The sequence below is a fragment of the Chaetodon auriga genome, chromosome 13, assembly GCF_051107435.1.
Source record: "Chaetodon auriga isolate fChaAug3 chromosome 13, fChaAug3.hap1, whole genome shotgun sequence".
In the NCBI taxonomy this organism is placed as follows: domain Eukaryota; kingdom Metazoa; phylum Chordata; class Actinopteri; order Chaetodontiformes; family Chaetodontidae; genus Chaetodon; species Chaetodon auriga.
The window spans coordinates 15,902,994-15,926,109 of NC_135086.1; the positions used below are offsets into that span (position 1 = coordinate 15,902,994).

Sequence of the window (23,116 nt, forward strand, 5' to 3'; positions counted from 1 at the left end):
CCATCACCCGGTCTTCTTCCGTCTCTCAGTCTCGCCCTCCTTCTGTGCTTTCATCCGTCTGACGTCAGAGACAAGAAGGAGACAGGCTCAGCTTCTCTGATTGGTCAGGGAAGACAACACCCTCAGCCGTGGCTTTGCGTCCTGAGTGGATGTGTGATATAAGGTTGGTGTATTATCCCACTTAAGAGCAAGTATGGTGTATGCACATACCAAGACACAGGTGTGCATACATGTCCGTGTTTGAGTTAGTCTTATGTGTGGTTATTCTGCTGCTCTGAGTGGGTGCCACTGTGTTAATATAATTATTATTTGAAGGTGACAGTTCATCCCTCACCTCAGGAGTAGTAGTTGATAAAAACATATTAATTAAACGTCAGCTAGTTTCCAATCTAATGGTCTTCATCAGCGGATTGACCTTCCTCAGTCGTCATCATGAAGCATAAGTGTGGAACTTAAGTCATGTGATAACGGGTAGTAATTCATGTAAAATTAATCTAATAGTTATTGTGTATTAAAAGGCCATTCTTTTGCAGCTAACATCAAACCAGGTGTAATCTGTTTAGAACTGTTGACAGTCTTCCATAGAATGATGCAGAGTGATATATTTTTTGAAGTATTTGCTTTCCTGGCAGCCATTGATTTCCATTTATCCTTTTATGATATGAAAATTAATCAACACATTCCATAACAGCAAGTCTTCTTGTTGCTGTTATATTTGAACATCTCACAACTATGATATACATATTGACATTTTGAACCATAGAAAAAAATCTATGTAAAAAAAAAAAGCAGCAAGGTAACATATACGTGATTTGACATCAATGGGATTAAACATGCAGACTCACCCCGATGGGCCTTGTGTATATGTGAGGGGTGATTGGTGAAACAAATTAACATGTTCAGGCTGTTCAATTGGTCACTGGAATCGAGGGGGGATTAGGCCAATGATGGAGATAGCATCACGCAGTTCAACTCCCCACCCGGCACCACCTCTGCTCCGCCGCAGGGTTTTACTCATCTGATCGATTGACTCTCTCCATTTCCATTCCAGGAATCCCTCAGCAGTTTATCAACACAGCTCACTTTCCCAAGGACACTGCCTTTTCCCATATCCATGATCCTGGATTCCTGGCCTATATTCCCACGGTGCAATCTGGATCTCTGCGCTCACCCGGCCTGCAGCTTCAAAGGAAATGTACCTGTCAGGGTCGGCAGCTTTTGGCGGGATTTACAGAAAACAAACACATAGTAGAAGAGGCTTGCTTGTGTTGGAATAAAATCTACTGATGTCAAGCCCCTTGAATTAATGTATGTAATATTAGCACTGTTGAACTGGAGCCTTATTTAAACCCTCTTTAGGCCCTCTTATGATGTAAATCTGGTTTTCAATATTGTACAAACTACAATGTTTAAAACAATCTTGTTGAGAATATCTGTCATCACAGCACTTCACAACTGTTACATGAAACACTGCTGAATGTGTGCATAGCATGATTAAATTCGTGTGTGTGTGTGTGTGTGTGTGTGTGTGTGTGTGTGTGTATGGGGGTGTTTGTCTTCATCCTCTCTTACCCTGATGTTACATCACTGGTGGCCTGAGACTGTATCCTGATGCTCTCACAGTCTCTACACAATCTCTTACACGAGGAGTGATTGCTCTCTCTGGGAAAGGACCAGAAGGCTGGTGAAATGATAATCACACAGTGGGTTTAACTCTTCTTACTCTATTTCCAACAGCGTAACAATTTCTCTTAACAAAGTCTCTTTTAGCAGCAAGTAATTCCTTTTGCACAAGATTTGTAAATGTGAAATTAACTCTAACGTTGAATTAAAAATGTCTCTCTGTGATTATGGTGTTTTAAAGTGACTGATTGTTCTGGGGTTATTATTCTGTTGTTTTCTCATTACGTTTGATTTTTGAGCACCGGTAATATCTTGATTTTTAGCCACGCGAACAGCATAGCGCTAGGAATGGCATCGTCGGTCAGTCAGTCATTGTCGTTCAAATACCTGGTCATATCTCAACAACTGTTTTGTGCATTGCCATGAAGTTTTGTACAGACATTCATGTATCCCAGATGATGAATGCTGATGACTTTGATGCTCCTCTGACTTTTCATTTATCACCGTCACTTTGTAGTAATCACAAAGTATCACCATGTACTTGTGTTTATAGCCATTATACCTGCTTACTTTGAGCATGTTAGCATGCTGACGTTAGCTCAAAGCAGAACCTCACAGTGCTGCTAACACAAAAGAAATATACAAAAAGTCACTTTAAGAAAGAAATGATTTCATTTGCAATGATATGTTTGATCAAACCAGAGATATGCATACATTTCTGAGGAGATCTTGAATTCCAGGAGTGTCTTGATCAAACACCAAAACCATGACCCTGCTTCCTCCAGATGGAAGGAAGCCCCTGTAACATCAGCCTTAGCCCTCGTGTAAACAGCAGAAGGCAGGACTGACAGTAACTCCAGGACCAAGAGTGAGGCTCCACATGCCAGCAGAGAGAGCTGAGGCCCAGCAGGCGTCCCTGCTGACAACACCAACCTGAGCTAGAGGTGTGATTCCTTATTCCCTCCCAGGCTGTCTCTCCATCCTCATCTCCTAGTTGTGTCTCTTTACATTAAATTCTACTGCTGTTGGTATCACTTGAGCTTTGAATTTGTTGTGTGATGTGAGGTTACATAAAAAATTCATATGCTGAACTGAATGGGACAACAGATCGGAGACTTTGGATGAACCATTCATTAATACAAAGCGTGGTAAAGGCTCAGAGTGTGAGTAAGGAAAATGAGCCTGGCGGTTCTAAGTGCATTTGCCTCGCACTAATCTGTGCTGTCAGAGAAAAGCACCTCTTGATGAAAGGGACATGTCTGCCCCTGGATCCAGCCGGGGGGGGGGTGGGGGTTTGCATATTGAAGCCTTTGAAGAAGACCAATTGGATGGGGGGAAAATGATGGAAAATGATGGAAAGTCAAATCCTGGATAACATGGAAGCAGCATCCAGTCACCTCTCTTCCCGTAGGATTGGTGTGTTCACAGAATAAAGAGACAGCTACTATCCAGATTGTGCCTGGGCTGGGCCTGGAGAAAGGCCAGGGTAGCTCTGCTCCAATCGCCCAGCCCCATCTCTCCTCCCCTGTCCTCCTCACTTGTGTTTGCAGTGTTAGTGTGCTGACACTTAGAACAACAGCAAGCAGTCCCCGCCACTGTGTTAAAACACAGCTCAAAGGGCTAATCACACAGGTCCATACCAATTTCTTCTCTTAAATCTCTGTCTCACTCGTGTCAACACTGCCTCACTGCGTAATTGCAAAATGATGTGCAGTGGAAATTGTTTAGGTCAGATACAATATTACAGTAAAAGAGTCTAGCAGTTCTCATTTTGCTACTTGATCATCCTAGTTATCATTTATAGTAATATATACATAAGCATGCATACATTACATTATATTAAAGATGAAAATTGGCTAAATTAATTCAACCAAATCATTGTGCTAACATTAATGGCCTCTATTCATGTTTACTTTCCATCTGCAGGCCTGTTAGCATGCTAACATGACAGATTGCGAGCCTACTAAAGCTATCATTGTCATTGTGAGCATGTTGACATTTTCACCACCACTGTGCCCTGAAACACACTCACAGAGCTGCTAATGGGCTGCAGACTCTTTTAAGTCTTGTTACCGCTCTTCACTTAACACTCTCTGTGTGGCTTCCTTGTTTGTAAATAAAGCCAAGGTTTAATCGCTATCTAATCTAGTATGCAAGGTGGTGTGTTCTGTGTGTGAGCCCTGGCCTGTGTGGCACTGTGCTGTACTCAGCCTAAGCCCTTACTCTGCGTCATCCATCTCATCACACAGACCGGCCGACCTCAGATGACTTTGCAGACACACTCTGCAGTCTACCAGTCACGTGCGAATCTCTCCCTCTCTCCCTGTGGTGGCTTGCTCTACTTCTGATCACAGCACACATCTGTGCTTCTCCTGGCAATCTAAAATCTATGCCGAAGTGAGACAATCAAAGGGGGAGTGCCATCCGACTGTAGCGACTGTTCACAAGCTTGCTTTTTAGACGCACCACTGTAAATTCAGTTAACCTGGCACCATGGCAAATGTAAAGTCTGTGTCAGTGTTAATTGTGTTATCCGCCTATTTGCAGGTTGGCAAAATGCTCCGTAAGGCCGCTTTGATGTGAAGGAGGCCTGCCTCCACTACAACAGCAAACACACACACACACACACACACACACACACACACACACACACACACACACACACACACACACACACACACAAACACACACACTCATGGCCCCCTTCCTTCCTCCTTCAGCTATCCTCTTTTCTCTCTTGGACACTTATCCCTCTCTCTCTCTCTCTCTCTCCACCAGTGATGCCCTTCTCTGTGAGGCTCTGTAAATATCTACCACAGACAGTGTAAAGTTCAGGAAAAGGTCAAAAGTGATAAATTCTGCACTGGCTCTGTCTACTGTGTATCAGTGTAAGACCAGAGTTTGAGAAGGCACCCAGTGTTTCATCTCAGCATATCCATGGTTTCATCAGTTGAGATTATCAGACAGCAGCACATGATCTGCCTTCATTTTTCTACCACCTTTCTATCAAACATGTAAACCTTTGCTGCAACCATTAAACAGACCCTCTCGGCAATGATCCGTGGAAAAACATCAATCCTTCTCACCGTGCTCCTCTGGGCTCACTGGAGCTGTGATGCATTGCACCACAGAGATGCTCGATTTACAGGAAGGAGACTAGGGGAGAATAAATGATATGCTGAAATTATGGCTATAGTTAAATCAATCAGCCCGACAAGATCGGCATCATCTGATTTTGTGAGCTCCCGTCATGCAGGGGGGCTAATTTATGGGGTCACAGTGGGGTCATGGCTGTAGCTGCAGTGATCAAGCCAGGGTCCAGAGAGCCGAGGCCTGGGAAACATAAATCTACTATATACTATTGGGTGGTGAACTAACATGCACATGTGCACTCTCTCTTGCACACACACACACTCACACACACACACACACACACACACACACACCAGGACAAATGAGCTATAACTCAGTTATCAAGGTATCACACACTGTCATCAGGATGCACACATTCACACACAGATACAGAACACCCTGCTCTCTGCTAATTCCTCCCATTAACAGTGACATTTTAAGATATCTCCCCTAGTGCGCAGCCGCCAGTGTAAAGTACCTTTTCATTAAGCTCTTATTGTGTGGGCCTCAGGGGTGAGGAGGGGAGGAGCCTGGATGTGTGTGTCTGTGTGTGTGAGTCTCTGTGTGTCTCCCTGTGTGTGTGCGTGGGAGAGAGTAGGAGAAAGGGAGAAGAGAGAGAGAGTGAGAGAGAGAGAGAGAGAGAGAGAGAGAGCATGAAACAAACTGAGAGCCAAGCGTGGAGATAAAGAAGGCAAGATGAGGAGGGAGGCAGTGATGTATTGTATAGAATCACAGGTTGCAACTCTTGTCTTTAAATCACAAGGCTCCCTGAGCAATGGCTATTACACTGACTTACTACAGGGTCATATGACTGAAAAGGAAGAGATATAGATAGCCAGATAGGTAGATCATGACATGGACTTGGATTTTGGCACATCCTCTCGATCATTCTTCTTCCCTCTCTCTCACTATGATCCCTTTTCATGCTCCTATGCAGCAATTTATACCTGGAGTTTTGACTGTGTATAGTTAAACTGATCATATATATGAAATTCTCATCTAGTGCAATAATTAGACCTGGGTCAATTTCTCTTATTTTATAGTGACCGCCTCATGTGACTTGCTGTGTACTTGATACATATGCAGTATGAATGGTAGCATCGGTCAGTCAGTCCAGTCTGTAACTGGCTCTTAATTGAATGGATAATTGTTACACCTGCAGTGCCAACAAAGCATTGTGTTGGTGTTTGGAGACTTATTTGGCCCCAGCTGGGCTATTAGTCTTTATTTGCAACACACTGCTGCAGGATCTGTTTACAGCATGACCTGCTGACACACTGATGAATAAGAACCTTCCTCTCGCAATTGTATCACATGAAGCATTACTTTCAAGGCTATGGTATAGGGTGACATTACAACATAGTAAATAACAGTGTGTGTGCTGGGTATTTACAAGAACCCTCATTCTTTTACAGTTTGGTGACATTCTTCTCGAGTGTGTCAGCTTTTATTCCACTGTGTTTAAATCAAGGATTCTTGAAGTTTTGATAATTGAGTGCCACTTTAGGGAGCCCGCGTATGATTGAGGGCTGCAGAATAAAACCCACAAACTTCTCGTAAGGTTTGTGATTGGTCCTCCTCCTTCTGAGCCACACAGTATTTGGTGGGTTTGTCCATCTCACTTCCACATTGAACTGCAGAGTTGTTCACTAAAATTGCTAATTTTAGTGAACAGCATTAGCATTGATGAGAGAATGCAATCCCAGCCGCTTTCTACGTGTTTTTCGTCCTAACATGACAGATGCTTGTTAGGGGGGTGCAGTTTCACGCAGCAGCTGAGCAGCGTATTAAAAGTCCTCCATTGAAAGTGAAAGTATTGAAATGGAGTGATATATAAAAAAAATGCATTTCATATGGGGCCTACAAAAAATGTTTGTTGCTTTACGGGTTTTTTTAATTCCAGTGCCTAAATTTGGGAGAACATTCTCACTCTTTCCTTTCAAAGCTGCCATTTTCGGTCATTCACTCATACAAACCCACACTCACATGCGCAAACACACACACGCTTATTAAATGAGAAATGAAAGATGGCCTTTCCGTTCCCACAGGCTAAAACAGTAACCTTTCATCTGGACCACAACCCTGTCTGTTCTGCTGGCGACCACAGTCTACATGTCCTCTGGTCTCAGTTCAGTCAGGAGTGATCTCCAAAAACTACTCAAACAATGACTTATTACTGGTCTGACTGACCTTCACAAAGTGACTGAGCGTCCTCTAAATTGTGTGAATTTGTTCTTTAAGTGGATGGCGGTTACCAACATGACCCTATATGCACTCAAATTCCTACGGTTTACCCTACCTTTAGGAACCTCTTGACTTCACTCAGACAATGTGGCTGCATTTTTCAAGGACAGTGGGTCCTACTCCTCTGCAGAGGCTGAAGTCTCCACAGGCTAAATTGAACACATTGTAATTACAGCATGCCCTTGATATTGCACTTTTTCAAATGGGGCTTGCTGCTGACACTATTTCATGGTTGCACTCCATTCAGAAAGAAAATGTCCTTCACAGAGAAACATGCTTCGGCTTATCCTGACACGATGATACAAGGTAGCTGTAAGTGGGATTAATGGCAATTATGGTGATGATGATTACTGGTGGAGGCAGCTGAGGTGGTTACCGCCTTGGAGTTGTTGGAATTGTTTGAAATATTTTCCCTGTGGCTAGGAGCTACAGTTGATGAGAAGATTGATATCGTTGTCATATATGTGGCTGGAAACAGCAGGATAGCTTAGCACACAGACTGGAGGCAGGGTCAAAAAGCTAGCCCACTGTCCAAAGAGAAAAAATGTACCTACCTGCTGTTCTAAAGCTCACTAATAACCACAGTTTATCTTGCCTGGTTGTGGTTTTAATATGCAACTTTTTCTTGCCAAACAGTGGTTGGCAACAGTGACTCACTGGTGTTTTGTTGTCATGGTGAAGTTACCAGGCAACCAGCAGAGACTCCAGGAAGTGGCTGTGCTCGGCTACTGTTCTCCACCAACAGTTACAGCACACTTTGTAAAAACACACTGTGTCATTTTAACATTTCTCTTTCTGAATGGATTAAAGAACAGAGAGATACCACACAATAGTTTGTGAGCTTTAGAGGTGCTGGCAGGCATATTTTTTAACTCTGAAGCAAGCCAAGCTAGCTGTATTCCCATGCTCCCAGTCTTTATACTAAGCTAGGCTAATTGTCCGCTAGTTTTAGCCTCGCATTTAGTGCACAGCCATGAGAGTGGTTTCCATCTTTTCATTTAATTCTCAGAAAGAAAGCCAATAAACTAATTTTCTAAAATGTCATGCTGTTCCTTCAACTATGTGGCAGCCAGATCAAAAGCAAAGATTGTCCAAGACAAAGCAATTTTACTTGAACTGCATCAGTAAACAACTTGAAGACTGCTTGATTCAGCAGCTCTGGCAAGTGGCGTTACCGCCGTGGTCGTTCAAGTGTCTGAAGAGCCAAAGAAAGCCTTGTCTGAAAGTCATCTTTTCAGCACAATGGCCATTGTGCTAATTATCTATCTCACCATCAGCAGAGGTTGGGCAAAGACCAGGGGATTAATGATGGCTTATAGATAAGATTATTCACACTCTATAGATGCTGCAGATATGACAGGACGATGTCAGGGAAAGCAGTGACCGCTCCAGTTTAATTCATCATGGTGAGTTGAACAAACATGGTGACGGATGTCAACAGAAGGGGCTACAAGTCCTAGTTAATCATAATATGAAACCCAGCACCTCATTCAAATCCAATGTAATTAGGAAACTATGTCCAGTCAACATGCAGTTATTCCTTTATTACTTCACTGAAGGGCTTTGGTTTGGGATTTCCTCACCACTTACTGCACTTTAACAAGGCAAGAGCCAGATTTCACACAGGACCACACAGACATAGACACATGTATACACAAACCTATATCTGCAGGTTAATCAGAGTGATAGATATCATCATAGCTGTGACAGGTTTATTTGCAAAGGAAATGAGGGAAATGTAGCCTTTATTAAACATCTGCCTCTTCCCCACAGGAGCGCTCCTAATTGCTGCCTGAGACATATAGCAGTTTTCACCCAATTTATTCCTGGCAGGCTTAGTATATAAAGCACTCTTTGCCACATGTCAGCAATGCCAGGTAGGTCTGCCTAGTTCACTCAGCTGATTAGGCCATCACTGTACAGTGTACAGTGTACAGTCTCATTAAAACCTGTTGACTGACACTAGTGAGCTACAGCAGCTCATACTTTGTTAATTATGAGTCAGCATGAAAGGGGAAAAAAAGGCAGTTTAATGTTGCGCTGCACTGATAGGTAACTTCTGGCTGTGTTTGTCCCCTCATCTGTGATGTGTTTAAAATGAAGAGTTGCCGTTATGTATCTGTCCCGCTCTGACTCCAAGCAATGCTCTGTCTCCAAGGTGACAACACATTTACATTGTAGCCATGGACACCACATCTATCACCTTGTGCATGGCATTCAGTGACTGGCAAATCAAAGAGGCGTCACTTACGATGATGTCAGACGAGCGCACCTATGTCTTTCACAAACCAAGCAGAAATGCGGTGATAGCAACTATTACACATGAAGGGATTAAGCCACAGCAGCCAGTCATAAACGATGGTGACTGACAGAAAAATCAATGGTGTATCAATAGCTTGGCCATTGGGTGCATGGCGTGAGGTGAATGATAAGCATGTCCCTTAGCCTGATGATATGATATTCCCAGCCAGGCCATCACAGTCACTCCTCGTCCTCTTGCAGCTCCGACTTTGTATTATTGAGCTTGGGCCCTCTAGCTGTTTAGAGTGCTATATATCAAGTAATTGAGTCGTGGGAATACTAGAGTGGAGCCACATAGTGTACCGCTATAAGTGTGTATGAGATTTTGAGTGTGTGTATGTAATAGATGTTTTGACTGACATGTCAAAGGTAATTGAGTGGTAGGTAGGAGAGAGTGAACTTGCCAGCTGTCAGTCTCTTATAAGCTGAATCCATCAGAATGCAGCACTCCCTGTAACCTAAAGAGACAAGTGAGTGTGTGTGTGTGTGTGTGTGTGTGTGTGTGTGTGTGTGTGTGTGTGTGTGTGTGTGAGTGAGTGAGTGTGTGTGCGCCATGTGTTCCATTGACACTGCACCTCCTACCAGGCAGGGCTGCAGCCACCGAAAAGGCCACTGCTCAAAGATTCTGTGTTATTAGCTTCTTCTTTTTTTTTTTTTTTTAAGAGAGTCTGAATAATGAATGGAGCATGAACATGGACATAATTTTAAAGTCAATCTGTCCAAGTTGAAAAAGTACAGTCCCTCATTCCCAGTATGTGGTTTGAGGGAGGACTAGTGGGATACAATTCTCCTTGTTGGCAAAATGACAAAAATGTATCCCCGTTGTCTGCCCCCCACCCCCCATCTAATCTATGGCCCTGACCATGGCTCTGAAATATCAGTGGTCTAACTGTGCTGTGTGTTGAAACATCCATGGAGCTGTCATTGGTGCTGAAATGGCAGAGAAATTTGTTAATTGTGCCATTTTCTCTCACTCCCGCCTGTCTGTCATTTCCAGCTTGGATGTATAATATTCTCCTCCATTCTGTGCTATACTGTAGCCCATATAGTATAGAGTAGTGTCCACCTCATGATCAAAGTGGCAAGTAGCAACATGTAGTCACAGAAAAGTGAGAGGATTATAGAGACACACTGCTCGCTGCAGTATTCCTATGATATTCTTAAAATTTTTCTACAATCATTCAGTAAAAAATACACCCCCAGACCAATTCACGTCTCAAACAAGCTGTTAAAGGAGAGACACGACTGCATATGTAATTATTACTATTTCTTCAACATGTTCAAACTTCTATTACAGTTCAGAGCGTTACCTTTCCAAAACCATGCATGTTTTGTGTTTTTAGTTGTGTCATGTTATGTTTTTAGGCAAATTTTCACTGGACTGGTAAGGGTGGTCAATGAAATAAATATGGAAAATGTTATGCATTTTTATCTTCTCTGCTTTTCTGAAGAACACAAGGTGCTTGAACTCAGGTCAATTTGCAAAACATATTCAATGATGTGTGTCTTTGCTCAAAATTATAGTCACTGGCAAACAAGGAATGGCAGGTGAAATGACCACCTTACTAAGAAAGGAAATCTGTATGGATGTTGAACATATACTTGTGTAAAATGTGCCCCCTGTATGGCCCCTAATTTTAAAACAAAAATCCTAGATCTGCGCCAGTGAACAATAATTAAAACACAAATGTTTTCATACACTGGCTACATTTTAGACATATACTGGCTGAATGTTGGTAGCCTGTGAAGATTTTATTTAACAGAATTGAATCATGCTCCATCTTGGGTTTTGATGCTGACTTCAACACCACAGAATCAAACAAACTTCAAGGGCAGAGAACAGCCAACAGCTGTGCTAGTCTGCACATAATCTGTCTGTCTCCTCCAAGGTCACACTGAGTGTGAGCAAGATGTTAAATATAGCAATACCAATAGGCAACGAGAGGGAAAAACAACAACATATAATATCCAAACGTGTATTTAACAAGCCTTTTGCTTAATGTTTTGGTTTCATGTTCTGCTTATTTTGAGAGATCATCATATTATTGCATGTGAAGTCATCAGTGGTGGGAGTACATTCAGTCACAATCGGTCAGCTCGAATCCTTGGTTGTCTCACCTTTGTTTGTTTTGTTGACCTCAGCTGGGCGGAGATGAAGGTTGTGTGCAGGCTGACATGCTTTCTGTGCTTTCTGTTCTTTCATCAAGGGACATTTTGTTCAAGGCCCTTTCTTTCAGCACACTACCTGTCAGCAGCTCAGAGTGTTACAACTGTCACATCTACAATTTGACCCACTTCTGTAGACCGAGATGTGTCAGTCCTGACTCCACCAACACTTAAAAAACATGTTTTAATAGACTGCTGTTGAGATCACAGCAGCAGGCTGACATATGCTGTCCAGGGATGGGATGCTTGATATTAGCATCATGATTTAAGAAATGGTTACATTACAGTCTTTACCTTTGAGACACTCTTTCCTGAGATTCTGTCGTTTTAGTGCTGATTCTTGTAGTCCTGTATCAACATTAAAAGCACAACAGGAAAAAACAAAAAACCTTCCTGTCTTGGCTTTATGTCATGCATGATTAATAGCTACAGTTCCCTGTGCACTGTAAAATGGAATTGTTAATTATTCATAAAACATCCCTGTAACTTCAGTGTGTGGAGTTTGCGTTTAACCTGTAAAATTAACCTTCACTTTGTGAATTTATCTGGATTATATTCTTTCAAAGAGCAGCACCTGGTGGGCAAAATTTGAATAGCACATCCAGTGGTGATGGCTCAACTTTATCAGACGGATCACACCACTGTTGGCAACACCCAGCTGCTGTGTTGTGCATGACATAATGTTATCAATGGCTGATATGAGGCATTGGCAGTATTACAGTATTTCCACGCATACAGTTTTAAATGAATGGGTGTGGCCCATAGGCTATCTGTGAAACTGTATTGAGGACAATCTTTGAGAAAATTGTCAGGTAACAGAAACTGTAGAATATGTGCTTGTTAGTTGCAAGAGAGAAAAAACATGCAAGAAATGAAAATATTAAGTTCATTTGAGGAAGAAGAAGAAGAAAGTTTGTTTGTTTGTTTTTTCCTCCGGCGGAACCTTGTTTCTTGGGCTGAGCCCAACACGGACCTTATGAAGGCTACACTAGTTGTGCTAACCAGCTGTGCAGCTAGCTTCGCCGGTTCCTGCTGACAGTAACTCACCTTGCGTTCTCCCCAGTTAACTGTCATTGTTCAGTCAGTTAACTGCTACAGAGCTGAATGACAGTGACCGTGCTGTCTGTGTGTCACTGCTTTGTAAAAATTTCATGCAGCTGAGGCACTAAAAATGAGAGAGGGGTGAGTATGTGGCTACCTTCCAAACCATTCAGGAGATAGGTGGCTAAGTTAAACCGCTATGACAGTGCTGATAGCACTAGCAGCTATAGAAGCAAAGGATAGCTAGCGTGCTTGTTACGGAGCTAACTGTCAAATAGCTAACGTTAATTATAGAGGGGGTCGCTCGGTTTTATGTTGAGCAATATCAACGCTTGGTTTATCGCCTCCGGTTTGACGGCTTGTTTTGACAGTCCGGAAAGAGATCGCTCAGTGATAGCTGCCGGGAACGTCGATTGACGTTAGCTGGCTAACGCTAACTTTCAAAGCACTCGTAACGTTAATCGTACGTAGTTTTCATCAGGCTACAACAGCTGTCACCACCTCTTCGATGTGGGTCGATCAAGACAGTGTTCAGTCTTGTAATATTTGTGAATGCATCCCTAGTTTGTTCCCTGCTTCCCAGCTCTAGAATTGGCTGAACACACCTGATCCACCTAATTAGGTTTAGGCTGCACTAAGATGAGGAATGTGCTGATCTGGAGCTGTCTTGGACAGGATTGATCACCACTTATATCTGCTTTCAACACACTGACAGAAGTGATGGTTGGGACTAACTGTGGTTGAAATTGTGATAAGCACATCGTCAGACGTGTTTCCTGCCCTCTTCCCTGAGCACAGGACGGGCGGTGTTTTCCTAGAATCAGTAGCATGAAGTGCTTTTTGGCTATGAAGGTGTTAATCAGTACATGGCTGTTGGGGGTCGAACATCAGATATGTATACCATTCAGAATGAAGGTGCTTCAGTGAAATTAATGCACATACATTTTGTTGGTGATACCAAAACCTTATATCTTTAATAAATGTAATTGTAAAATGTAGTTCAAGTTAAATAAGTACTTTAAGCATTTACGTTTCCATATACACATGCTACTATTTGTAATTTGATGCTAGTGGCTCTTAAATAGCCTGCAGAAATAGCAAAGACTGTTACTGAGCTAGAATGCTGCAAGCTAGCTGGACAGTATATAAGATACTGTCACAGGATAAAATGTGTATGTACAGATTATAAGAAGACTGTTGCCATTTTTCTGATTAATTTACCAATGCCATGTGTTGAAATGCACTTGAGAAATACTGTTGCATAAAAGAGAATGGTGAAATCATGATCATAAATAACAGCAGTGCAAAAAACAGTAGGTTTGCAATGTTGAAATGGGAAACATCATCAAACAGCTGTTGGAATCAAGGACCTGCGGTCGCGTTCTATCTTATACACTGGATGCAGCAGTCTGTTGCCGAAGGAGCTTAAGCCCCCCACCATCTCATGCAGGGGGTGGGATGGTTTGTCCGTGATCGATGTCAGCTTGGCTAACATCCTCCTGTCACCCACCCTCTCAGTGTGGTCCAGAGGGCAGTTGAGGACAGAGCCAGCTCTCCTGACCTGAGAATTTGTTTGTTTTTTTTTCTTATTGACGTCATTGTACACTGAGTTTGTTAGATTAATGAAGCACTTTGTAACCATCACTTTGGCCTCCGGTAGCTTGTGATGCGTACTTTATACAATTAACGTGCATCATTCTGTACCAATTCTGGGCAGACGTTCTGTATCTCATGTGTTTTTAAAATTCATAATTTGGGTTCATTGTTAGACCACTTTTGTGTAGATTCACTAAAATGTAAGACACTGTTTTTCCAAGTATAGCACTTTCCTTGGTCATCTTCGTTTGTAATGAACCATTTTCCCTTCTCTCCCTTGTACTCTTCGTTTTGTTTTCTGTTTGTTTACAGGGTGTGTGTCGCGTGACTCAGCTGTTGTGTAGCCATGGAGAAGCCTTGGAGGCTGTGGGGGGCAATGGAGCGTTGTACCCTGGCTCTGGCCTCCTGGTCCTGGGGTGCTTGTCGAGTCTCCCTTTTGGCCCTCATCCTCACCTTCCACCTGTATGGAGGGTTCTTTCTCCTTGCTCTTATCCTAGCCTCTGTGGCAGGCATCCTCTACAAATTTCAAGATGTGCTCCTCTACTTCCCTGACCAGCCCTCCTCTTCTCGCCTTTATGTTCCCATGCCAACAGGAATCCCACATGAGAATGTGTACATTCGCACCAAGGATGGTGTGAAGCTCAACCTCATCCTGCTTCGCTACACAGGAGGGGAAACACCTCCTGGAGTCGCCCCTGGCAATCAAAGCAGCCCTGCTTCCTCTGCTCCACCTACCATCCTTTATTTCCACGGCAATGCGGGCAATATTGGTCACAGGGTGCCAAACGCCCTGCTGATGCTGGTCAATCTGAAAGCCAACGTGGTGCTGGTGGACTACCGTGGCTACGGTAAGAGTGAGGGTGAGCCCAGTGAGGATGGGCTGTACCTGGATGCCGAGGCCACGCTGGACTATGTCATGACGCGTCCTGATCTGGATAAGACAAAGGTGGTACTATTCGGTCGCTCACTGGGAGGTGCTGTGGCTGTGCGCTTGGCGTCAGTAAACCCTCACCGCGTAGCCGCCATTATTGTTGAAAACACCTTTCTCAGCATCCCCCACATGGCAGCAACACTCTTCTCCTTCTTGCCCATGCGCCTGCTGCCCCTGTGGTGCTATAGGAATCAGTTCCTGTCCTATCGGCAGGTGGCGTTGTGCCGCATGCCCTCACTGTTTGTGTCTGGTCTGTCGGACCAGCTCATCCCACCAGTCATGATGAAACAACTGTATGAGCTGTCTCCTGCGCGGACTAAACGCCTGGCGATCTTTCCAGAGGGCACACACAACGACACGTGGCAGTGTCAGGGCTACTTCGCTGCTTTGGAGCAGTTCATGAAAGACCTGCTGAAGAGCCACGCTCATGAGGAGAGTGCGCAGCCCTCAGCTAGCGTCACCATTATCTGAAAAAGAAAAAATAAAAAATAAAGTCAGGGACTGACTACAGGCTATGGGCTGAAGGAAGTGAAGGCTGTTGTGGATGTTGAATGGAAGGACTTCCTTGATTTTGGGAAAGAATGTACATTTTTTTATGCTTTTGTCTGGGTTCTTATTTTATTTCACTATTTTTACCTTTCTGTAAATGTAACATATTTGTTAAGGTGGTTTGACTATTTCATGGTTTTAAGAGAGGGTAACAATGTCCTCATGGATTCTTTTGGGTTGCAGCTATGAATGCATGTATTTGACCTTTAATGAATGAAGCCAGAGCATACATGCCCACACTGCAAGACATGTCACAACCGCAGAAGAATTAGCCGTAATGGGTCTACTGAAATGAATTACAATCACTGAAACAACTGTTCGTAGTGTAACGACCACATGAGGATTTACAAAAATTCAGAGAAAACAGATTCCTGCTGGAATTAAAGTTACAATTCTTCTGATAAACAAAATGAAACACTGACAATATGTAGACCTAGACTGTATATATACACATCTTTGTTAATCCATTGCACTTTTTTTGTTCAGATTTATCCAAGTGTTGATTTCTGTAGGCTAACATCTTCTGAGCAATACTTTGAGCGACATAAGGATTTTTTTTTCTCTCTCCTTTTGGTGAGAAACATTAATATTTAGAGTGCTTGCAGCAGCTTGGCATGACATGGCGTTGTGGTGATCAATATTTATGTATACCCTTGAAAACGTTTGTCAGGCACAACAGCATTAAAAAAATAATAAATACATTAAAAAAAAACTTGTGCTGCTGGATAATTATGTTCAGCCACAAAAAGTGTTGGCTGACACGAAGTGGTCAGTGAGATAAGGTTGACGTGCTACTTCTGCCTATCAAAAATAAGTTCCTGAGATCTTATTTCCTGTCAAGCTACTTCTGTTTCAGTGTGATTGGGAGACACTGCTGATACTGTGTCCAGGATAGGCTTCACTCTGAAAGGGGCTCAAGTCGCTGTTGAGCAGTTTGGCTCCTGTAGTTTGGGACGGAGCATTTGTTCTGCGTGTGGTTTATTAAAGGATGGGCTCTTCAAGTCTCAGCACAACACTCTAACACATGCTCATATGTGTGGTGAAAGAGTCATTGACGGTCTGTAATCCTCCTGTCCAGGCTGACAGATCTGCTTCTAATGTAAATGCATTGGAACACAGAAGAAAACGCAGAGTTCTTTTTATGCAATAAAAGTTGAGCAGAAGCTAATATGAGGTTTCAGCTGTGTTAGTAAGACAAGTATTGACTAGAACGTTTCCTCATTGTGTTACTAATCCTCTGCTAAGGTCAACAAGGAAGCTGACATTTTATGTGAGAAAGACTCTTTGAAAGTTGCTCCCTGAAACGTCGGCTGAACTTTGGACTGTGGATTATCTTACACTCTGATTGCACTCCAAATAAATTTCTTAATTGCTTACGGGGGGAATGATTACAGCAATGACTGTTCCAACAAACATTTATATGGGCGTGTGAGTATTGTACTAAGATCGTCTTGGAAAAAAAAAACCCAAACCTGTCCTTCAAGAGCCAAAAACAAAGTGTGAACATTTTTAATCAAAGGTTGTGATTATTTGTTAGCTATTATCATCAGCATCATAATTGTTAATTGGAGGTTTCCAGGTTCTCGTCTCACCTCATGCTTATGTGGCAAAATGGCTTTACTCACTTGGAGGGCTTTTAATGAGCTAATTAACCTTTCCTGCATGTCTTCCAGGGGGTGGAGCAGAGCCTGACGACCCTGTTATCTGCTCTTGCTTTCCAAATGCAGCATGCTGCACTGCAGTGGTATCAAAGCCATTTGAATACAGATCTCCTTAGCCATATTTGATACTGTTTGTTAACAGTACGCTCAACGAAATTTAACATCGAAAGACCAAATGTGTTTGTGTCAATGTGGTACCAACTTGAAAAATGGTGTAAAGGCTAATATGAATGTAAATTGTGGTCTTAAATGAACAAGTGTGCTTTATAAGAAATAATGTACAGGTGTTTTTTTTTTTTTCTTCTTCTCCCTTTTTGTGTGACTTTTTGCCACCAGTGGCACACAACAGTTCCAGACATTTTTGTATTATATCAAATCCATAAACTGAGTGGGATGCATTCAATTTAAGGATTTTTTTTTTATCCCGTCATATGTTGGTAGAGCACATTGTGCACTCTGAATTTAACCATGTGACCATACACTGATTCAGTTTTGTGCGCTTATTCTTTACATACTTCTGTTGTTCGTGTCTTCATTTAAGAAAACATGTAGGAGCTTGTCATCATTCACTTGACTTATTGCTTTGGTGGCTGGCCTAAAGCAGAATTAGTATCTAGAATATTGGCTTTTATCCGGGCCAAATGTATTGTTACTGTCCAACATCCTGTTGATGAAAAGAAACTGAATCAAACTGAATGTTCATTTTTTTTCTATAAAGAAAATCATTTGCCAGGTTCTGTGCAAATGCACTATGGAACATATTTTTATATGTTCACATGATTGTGTGGAGAGTGGAATGAATGCTGGTGAAAGTGTTGGTTTAATTTGCATTTGCAAGCTGGCATGTGATTATGTTGAGTCTCGGCCAATTTCTGTGATGAATCTGCACAGTGTTGACATTATTTGTGTACATCGACCATGACTTCTGGAAACATCGATGGATATCTGATCAGTCGGACATCTGAGTTACTCATCGTTCTCTTTAGTATGAAGCAGTCAGTTTGAAGGGTTTTCCATTTTAGAGTGATGTTTCTTTTCTATTTCAAAACGATCTTGACAACTTCTTTGTAAGCACACATTTTCACTTTCTATTTTCTGTACTGTAACATGCAATAAATTGATACCTTAAAGCTGTTTGTCTTGTCTTGTTTTTGTTCTAAGCTTTTTCTAATGTAACAGTTCCAATTTCCATTTATGCAACTTGGCATCACTTCGCTTTTTATATTCTGGGAATCGCATTTTGTTTGTTTTACCATGTTATGTTGCTGTAATTTTTGCACTTCCTTCTTTCAGTACGTGTTGGCTCCCCTAACTGTCAAATTCAAATGCAGTTGTGTCATTAATAATGTCTATTCCTCCTTCTTAGTCTGACACCTCTCCCCCTATTTCCCTACCACACTGTCAATCATCTAACTGCCAAGACTGCCCTTCCTGTTTCCACTCTCTCACCGCTGCATGGGTTGTTTGTTAGAATGTGGAGGAGTTGAGACGTGTTTTATCATTTTGAAGAAGCAAGATGAAGAGGAAAAAAAGAGAGATTTGTCAAGGCCCCTGGCCAGGCAGGAAGCAGTGAATGTGGTTAGCTGAGCGGAACAATAGAGGGGAAGCTGTGTTGCCTCTTTTTTTTTTTACTGTATTCGTATTGCGTAGTCACTCAGATTAGACTGGAACCGGCTACCGAAGGACAAAAGCGAGAGTTTAGGAAGTCAGTGAAGCATTTAGACAGGAATTAAGGTAAAGCTGGGGGCTCAGGAGAAAACCTTGATGACAGAAGCAAACATCTTCCATCCTTGGCACAAGTCAGCACAGTAGTTCAGTCATGCTGCCAATGTGAGCTCTCAGGAGATCGCATGGGACCTACGATGGCAGTTTTGGCAAGTGTGGAGTCAGGGACTGGACAAAAGGCAGGTGAAGGCAGGCTGTCCTGGCCAGTTTTTCTGCTGACGCTAGCTGCTGTCACCTCCTCCTCTTTTTCAGCGTTGTCCCTGTACCAACTGGTGGCACTCAGAGCTGAGGTGGAGGTGCTCAAATCAGAGGTGTATCGTAGGAGGGAAGAGGGACAAGAGGCCAAACATGGAGGCCAGGTGAGAGACAACTAGTCCTTTAGGACATACACACAGGATCAGCATTTTACTAGCATTTATGGTTTTACTCAGGGCTTTATTGTGTCTTTTCAGACTGAGGATATCAGTATGAGGAGAAGCAGCCAAGAAGCCCTGCACCAGACTGAGTCTCAACATGCCCTCATGCTGTTAAGGAGTAGAAGATCGGCCCCCGGAGCAGAGACAATAGGTAAGACATGTTAGGCTCACCCGAGCCTGACCTTTTAGGTAATGAATGGGAGTTCCCTCAGCTGCCTGCAATCTAAGATTGGAGGCGTTTTACAAGTCCCTTGTTTCACTTGGCTGAGTAAAGGCTGAGTAAAACTGGTGATTAAGATTTTCAATAGATTCCTCACTGTTAAATTTCCCATACCATTCTCAAGTTCATTGATCACAAACCAACTCTTTACAAACTGTATTATCTTCTACTATTTTAACCCTCTGTTTAGAAAATGAAAAATACCCCAAACAAACATTGTCCACTTTACAAAAGATTTATAATCAAGTGTGAATGACTCATCAGCCAGGGGATCACTCATCATGACTCATTTGGTCATAACCACAAGTGAAATGAGAAGTCTGATTTGGGGGGGGGTGAATGCTAACATCTATTTCTGCTGACTATTAACTAATGGTGTGAATGTGCGCACCATCAGCCCAAGCTATTTAATAATCCCCAGGGTGCAATATTTACAGTACACTTCTGCTAAGTGCCGACACTGTCGATGGAATTTCACCCAATAAGGAAAAAGGGAAGGAGCAGAAAGAAAAAAAGAGACAGCTATGAGATTAACTGTGTGCAGATAGGAAAGAAACTGCTGACCATTTCTAACATGTCTAAATGTCTGTTTTGTTTTGTCTCAGTTTCTATGCCGTGTTTGCAGTTGTTGGCAAACAACAGCAGGAAAACCTTCAGGAAAGGTACCGTATGTCTGCGCTGGTCTGGGTTATGGCAGTGCTGTGATTTGCCATTTTTCTTTTTAGGTTTCATTCACCTTTTAACATTTCATATTCGTTTTTGTTTGGACTTTCCAAGCGTAAACTGAATATAGCCATAAAAACGGACAACATTTTACACAAAAATGTACATACACATAAATACAGAAATCCCAGCAGTAACTGATTTGAAAGAGAGTGATTGTTGGGATAGATGTTTAGCTTTAGCTGCGTTGACATGTTTCCTAATATGTTCTTATTCCCTGAATCAGAATTTACTGGGCCGCACACAGGTATCCCCTGGATGACTGGGCTCAAGAGAGGCTCTGCCCTGGAGGCGGACGGAGACAGCATGTTAGTCAGAGAGGAGGGCTACTACTTTGTGTACAGTCAGGTTGGTCTATTTGCTGCCATTTCATAGCTTCCCCACAGAGGGGTGCTGCTAGTCTGTTCGCTGATCGCAAGATTTCACATGAGAGGGGAACACGTCCACATACATAGCAGAAAAAAGGGTGTGCTCCATCTAAGCGTGCAGCTGGTTAACAGACCTTGAAGAAAGGTCAGATGAAGAGGAGAAAATGCAAATGATGCATGCATGATAAACAAATGCTACAAACACCCCCCCACATGACTGTTACTGCATGTTAAAACCCATGCTTGTGCTTTACCTTGTAGATTTAACCCAGTCTTTCCGGTGTGCTCAGGTCTACTACATAGACACCACCTTTGCAATGGGTCACGTGGTGATCCGGATGAAGAGAAATGTGGTGGGAGACGAATCCCCATATGTGACCCTGTTCCGCTGCATCCAGAATATGAACCCTGTCTACCCTTACAACACCTGCTACACAGGAGGTGAGCGGTGTTATTGTTTATGTCCAGCTATGTGCACCCTTTTTACAACAGCTGTTACAGAAGGTCAACCAGTGTGTTCTCCTCTTTAGTCAACCTCTCAAGCGTGTGTGTGTGTTTGTGTGTGTGTAATGGCTGCATGTGTGTCAGTAGTTGGGTATGGATAACAGCTGTTTGTGGTAGGAAAGGAGGACAATGCCAGGTGAAGGTGTGAAGGTCTGAAGTGTACCTTTCCCTCAGGTGTCGTGAAGCTGGAGGTCGGGGACCACTTGGAGCTGCTGATCCCTCGCTCCACAGCCAACGTGTCCCTGGATGGAGACTCCACCTTCCTGGGTGCTTTCAAACTGGCTTGAAGTGCATCACCTCACTTTAGACCCCCAGGGACGCTTATGTGGAACGAACCATGCAACAAGGCACAGTTCTTGTGACTTTGCTTGACTTTTGGTGTTCTGAGAAGAACACAGGAAGCAGCCGCTTCTGCGCAGGCAGAATGACTGACTGCGCTGCTTGTTCAGCCTGAGGGGACATGAAGAGTACGATGAGCTGATGGCATAGCCTTTGTTCTTAAGAATACATGCATCTTATAGCTACAGCTGAATTAGGTTCATTTCACATCAAAACAGAATATTTTAACCGCTGTCTGCATCAACTATCTTTATTCAAATAATCACAAACACATTATAAGGTCTGAGTTGTGAGAGATGTGTTACTTGTGTGAAATCCTTCTACTACTGTTTTAATCAATAGTCCTTCCTCCTGTAGCAGCAGCAGCAGCGTCACTGTGCCGCTGAAACAGCCCTTCTCATACGCTTCATTGTTTTAGATGTTTGAACATAACCACCAGTGGTCTGATTTATCATCTGAATGCCGTAATTTGATTTAAGCTGACCTATATATGTCAAACTGATTGAATTTCAGATCCAATAAAGTGGCAGTTCTTAGAGATGACATCATCCTGAATCTGGGTGTTGTTCCTTTGTTGGCCACCAGAAGGAAAGACTTCAGTGTGACAGAGAATCCTGCCAGGCAGCACAGAGGGAAATCAAGCTGAGGTTGAGGTGGAAATCAGAAAGAAAAAAAAAAAAAGTCTATTTTTAGATAACTCTATAAGCAGATGATGTCTGCACATTCAAAGGAGCTGCTGCTCAATGAATTTGTAATGTGTCAGGACCCTGGAAGAAACAGTGAAATATCCTCAATGGATGATTCTTCCCTTTATCTTATGTTAAGCTAGAGGCAGAGGGAGAGTTACACCTGGGACACATTTTGGCCAAAGGATTATCTTGAATTTTACATGACTTAACACAAATTCTGAATATTACTGGTGTTAAAATTAACCTCCATAACATTCAGAGTAGATTACACAGTAGAGCTGGGCGATAATTCAATGTTATAATTAATGGATTTCGGTGGAATCATATTCTGATCGTGACACGTTATTGTATCAAATCAAAAACTGAACTACGAAATGAATTATTATACATAGGTTTTATTTCACACATTAGAATAGTTTTACCTGATGAAAAGTAGAATAGTGGAACACAGTTCACTGCATTGAAAACCACTTTGATCATTTTACATGATTTAGCATCAATATGGCTCATCATGATACATATAGATAATGGAAAAATATGAATATTGTGACACTGATCTCAAACATAACACCCATCCTGAGCATAAAATACACTTTACAAAAACACAAGCTAGAGAGAGGCTGCCATCAGGGAACACACACACACACTGCTGCAAAACATATTTTTAGGATACAGAGGTTTGTTTATAACTGAGCTGGTGCCCAACAGTAGTCAGTAAAGCTGGTGTCTTTGTGTTGCCTGCACACAGAAAAGGCTGGCTTTTGTACTTGTCCGTCTTACTTACTCTTGCTTTTGTTCTGGAATTCTGCAGCAACAGATTTTGAAGTCGCTTGATCTATCTCTCCTTTGATGGTTTTAAAGACTCGGTGGTTCTGAGCAACAGACACA

General features: G+C 42.6%; 2 protein-coding genes across 3 annotated transcripts; both read left to right on the forward strand.

Annotated features, from left to right (window-relative positions):
- Window positions 1-12,456: 12,456 nt before the first annotated feature.
- Window positions 12,457-18,366, forward strand: abhd13 (abhydrolase domain containing 13). Its single transcript, XM_076747607.1, has 2 exons — window positions 12,457-12,648; window positions 14,416-18,366. Exon 2 carries the CDS (start codon window positions 14,450-14,452, stop codon window positions 15,503-15,505), a length of 1,056 nt encoding a protein of 351 aa, XP_076603722.1. The 5' UTR covers window positions 12,457-12,648; window positions 14,416-14,449; the 3' UTR covers window positions 15,506-18,366.
- A 325-nt stretch (window positions 18,367-18,691) lies between these two features.
- On the forward strand, window positions 18,692-22,092 carry tnfsf13b (TNF superfamily member 13b). 2 transcript variants are annotated; one of them, XM_076747060.1, is made up of 6 exons: window positions 18,692-19,328; window positions 19,422-19,536; window positions 20,211-20,267; window positions 20,555-20,676; window positions 20,987-21,137; window positions 21,375-22,092. In XM_076747060.1, exons 1-6 carry the CDS (start codon window positions 19,095-19,097, stop codon window positions 21,485-21,487), a joined length of 792 nt encoding a protein of 263 aa, XP_076603175.1. In that variant the 5' UTR covers window positions 18,692-19,094; the 3' UTR covers window positions 21,488-22,092. The 2 variants fall into 2 exon arrangements, with proteins under 2 accessions (XP_076603175.1, XP_076603177.1); XM_076747062.1 differs by having other exon boundaries at window positions 18,952-19,328; window positions 20,576-20,676; window positions 21,375-21,600.
- Window positions 22,093-23,116: the final 1,024 nt, after the last annotated feature.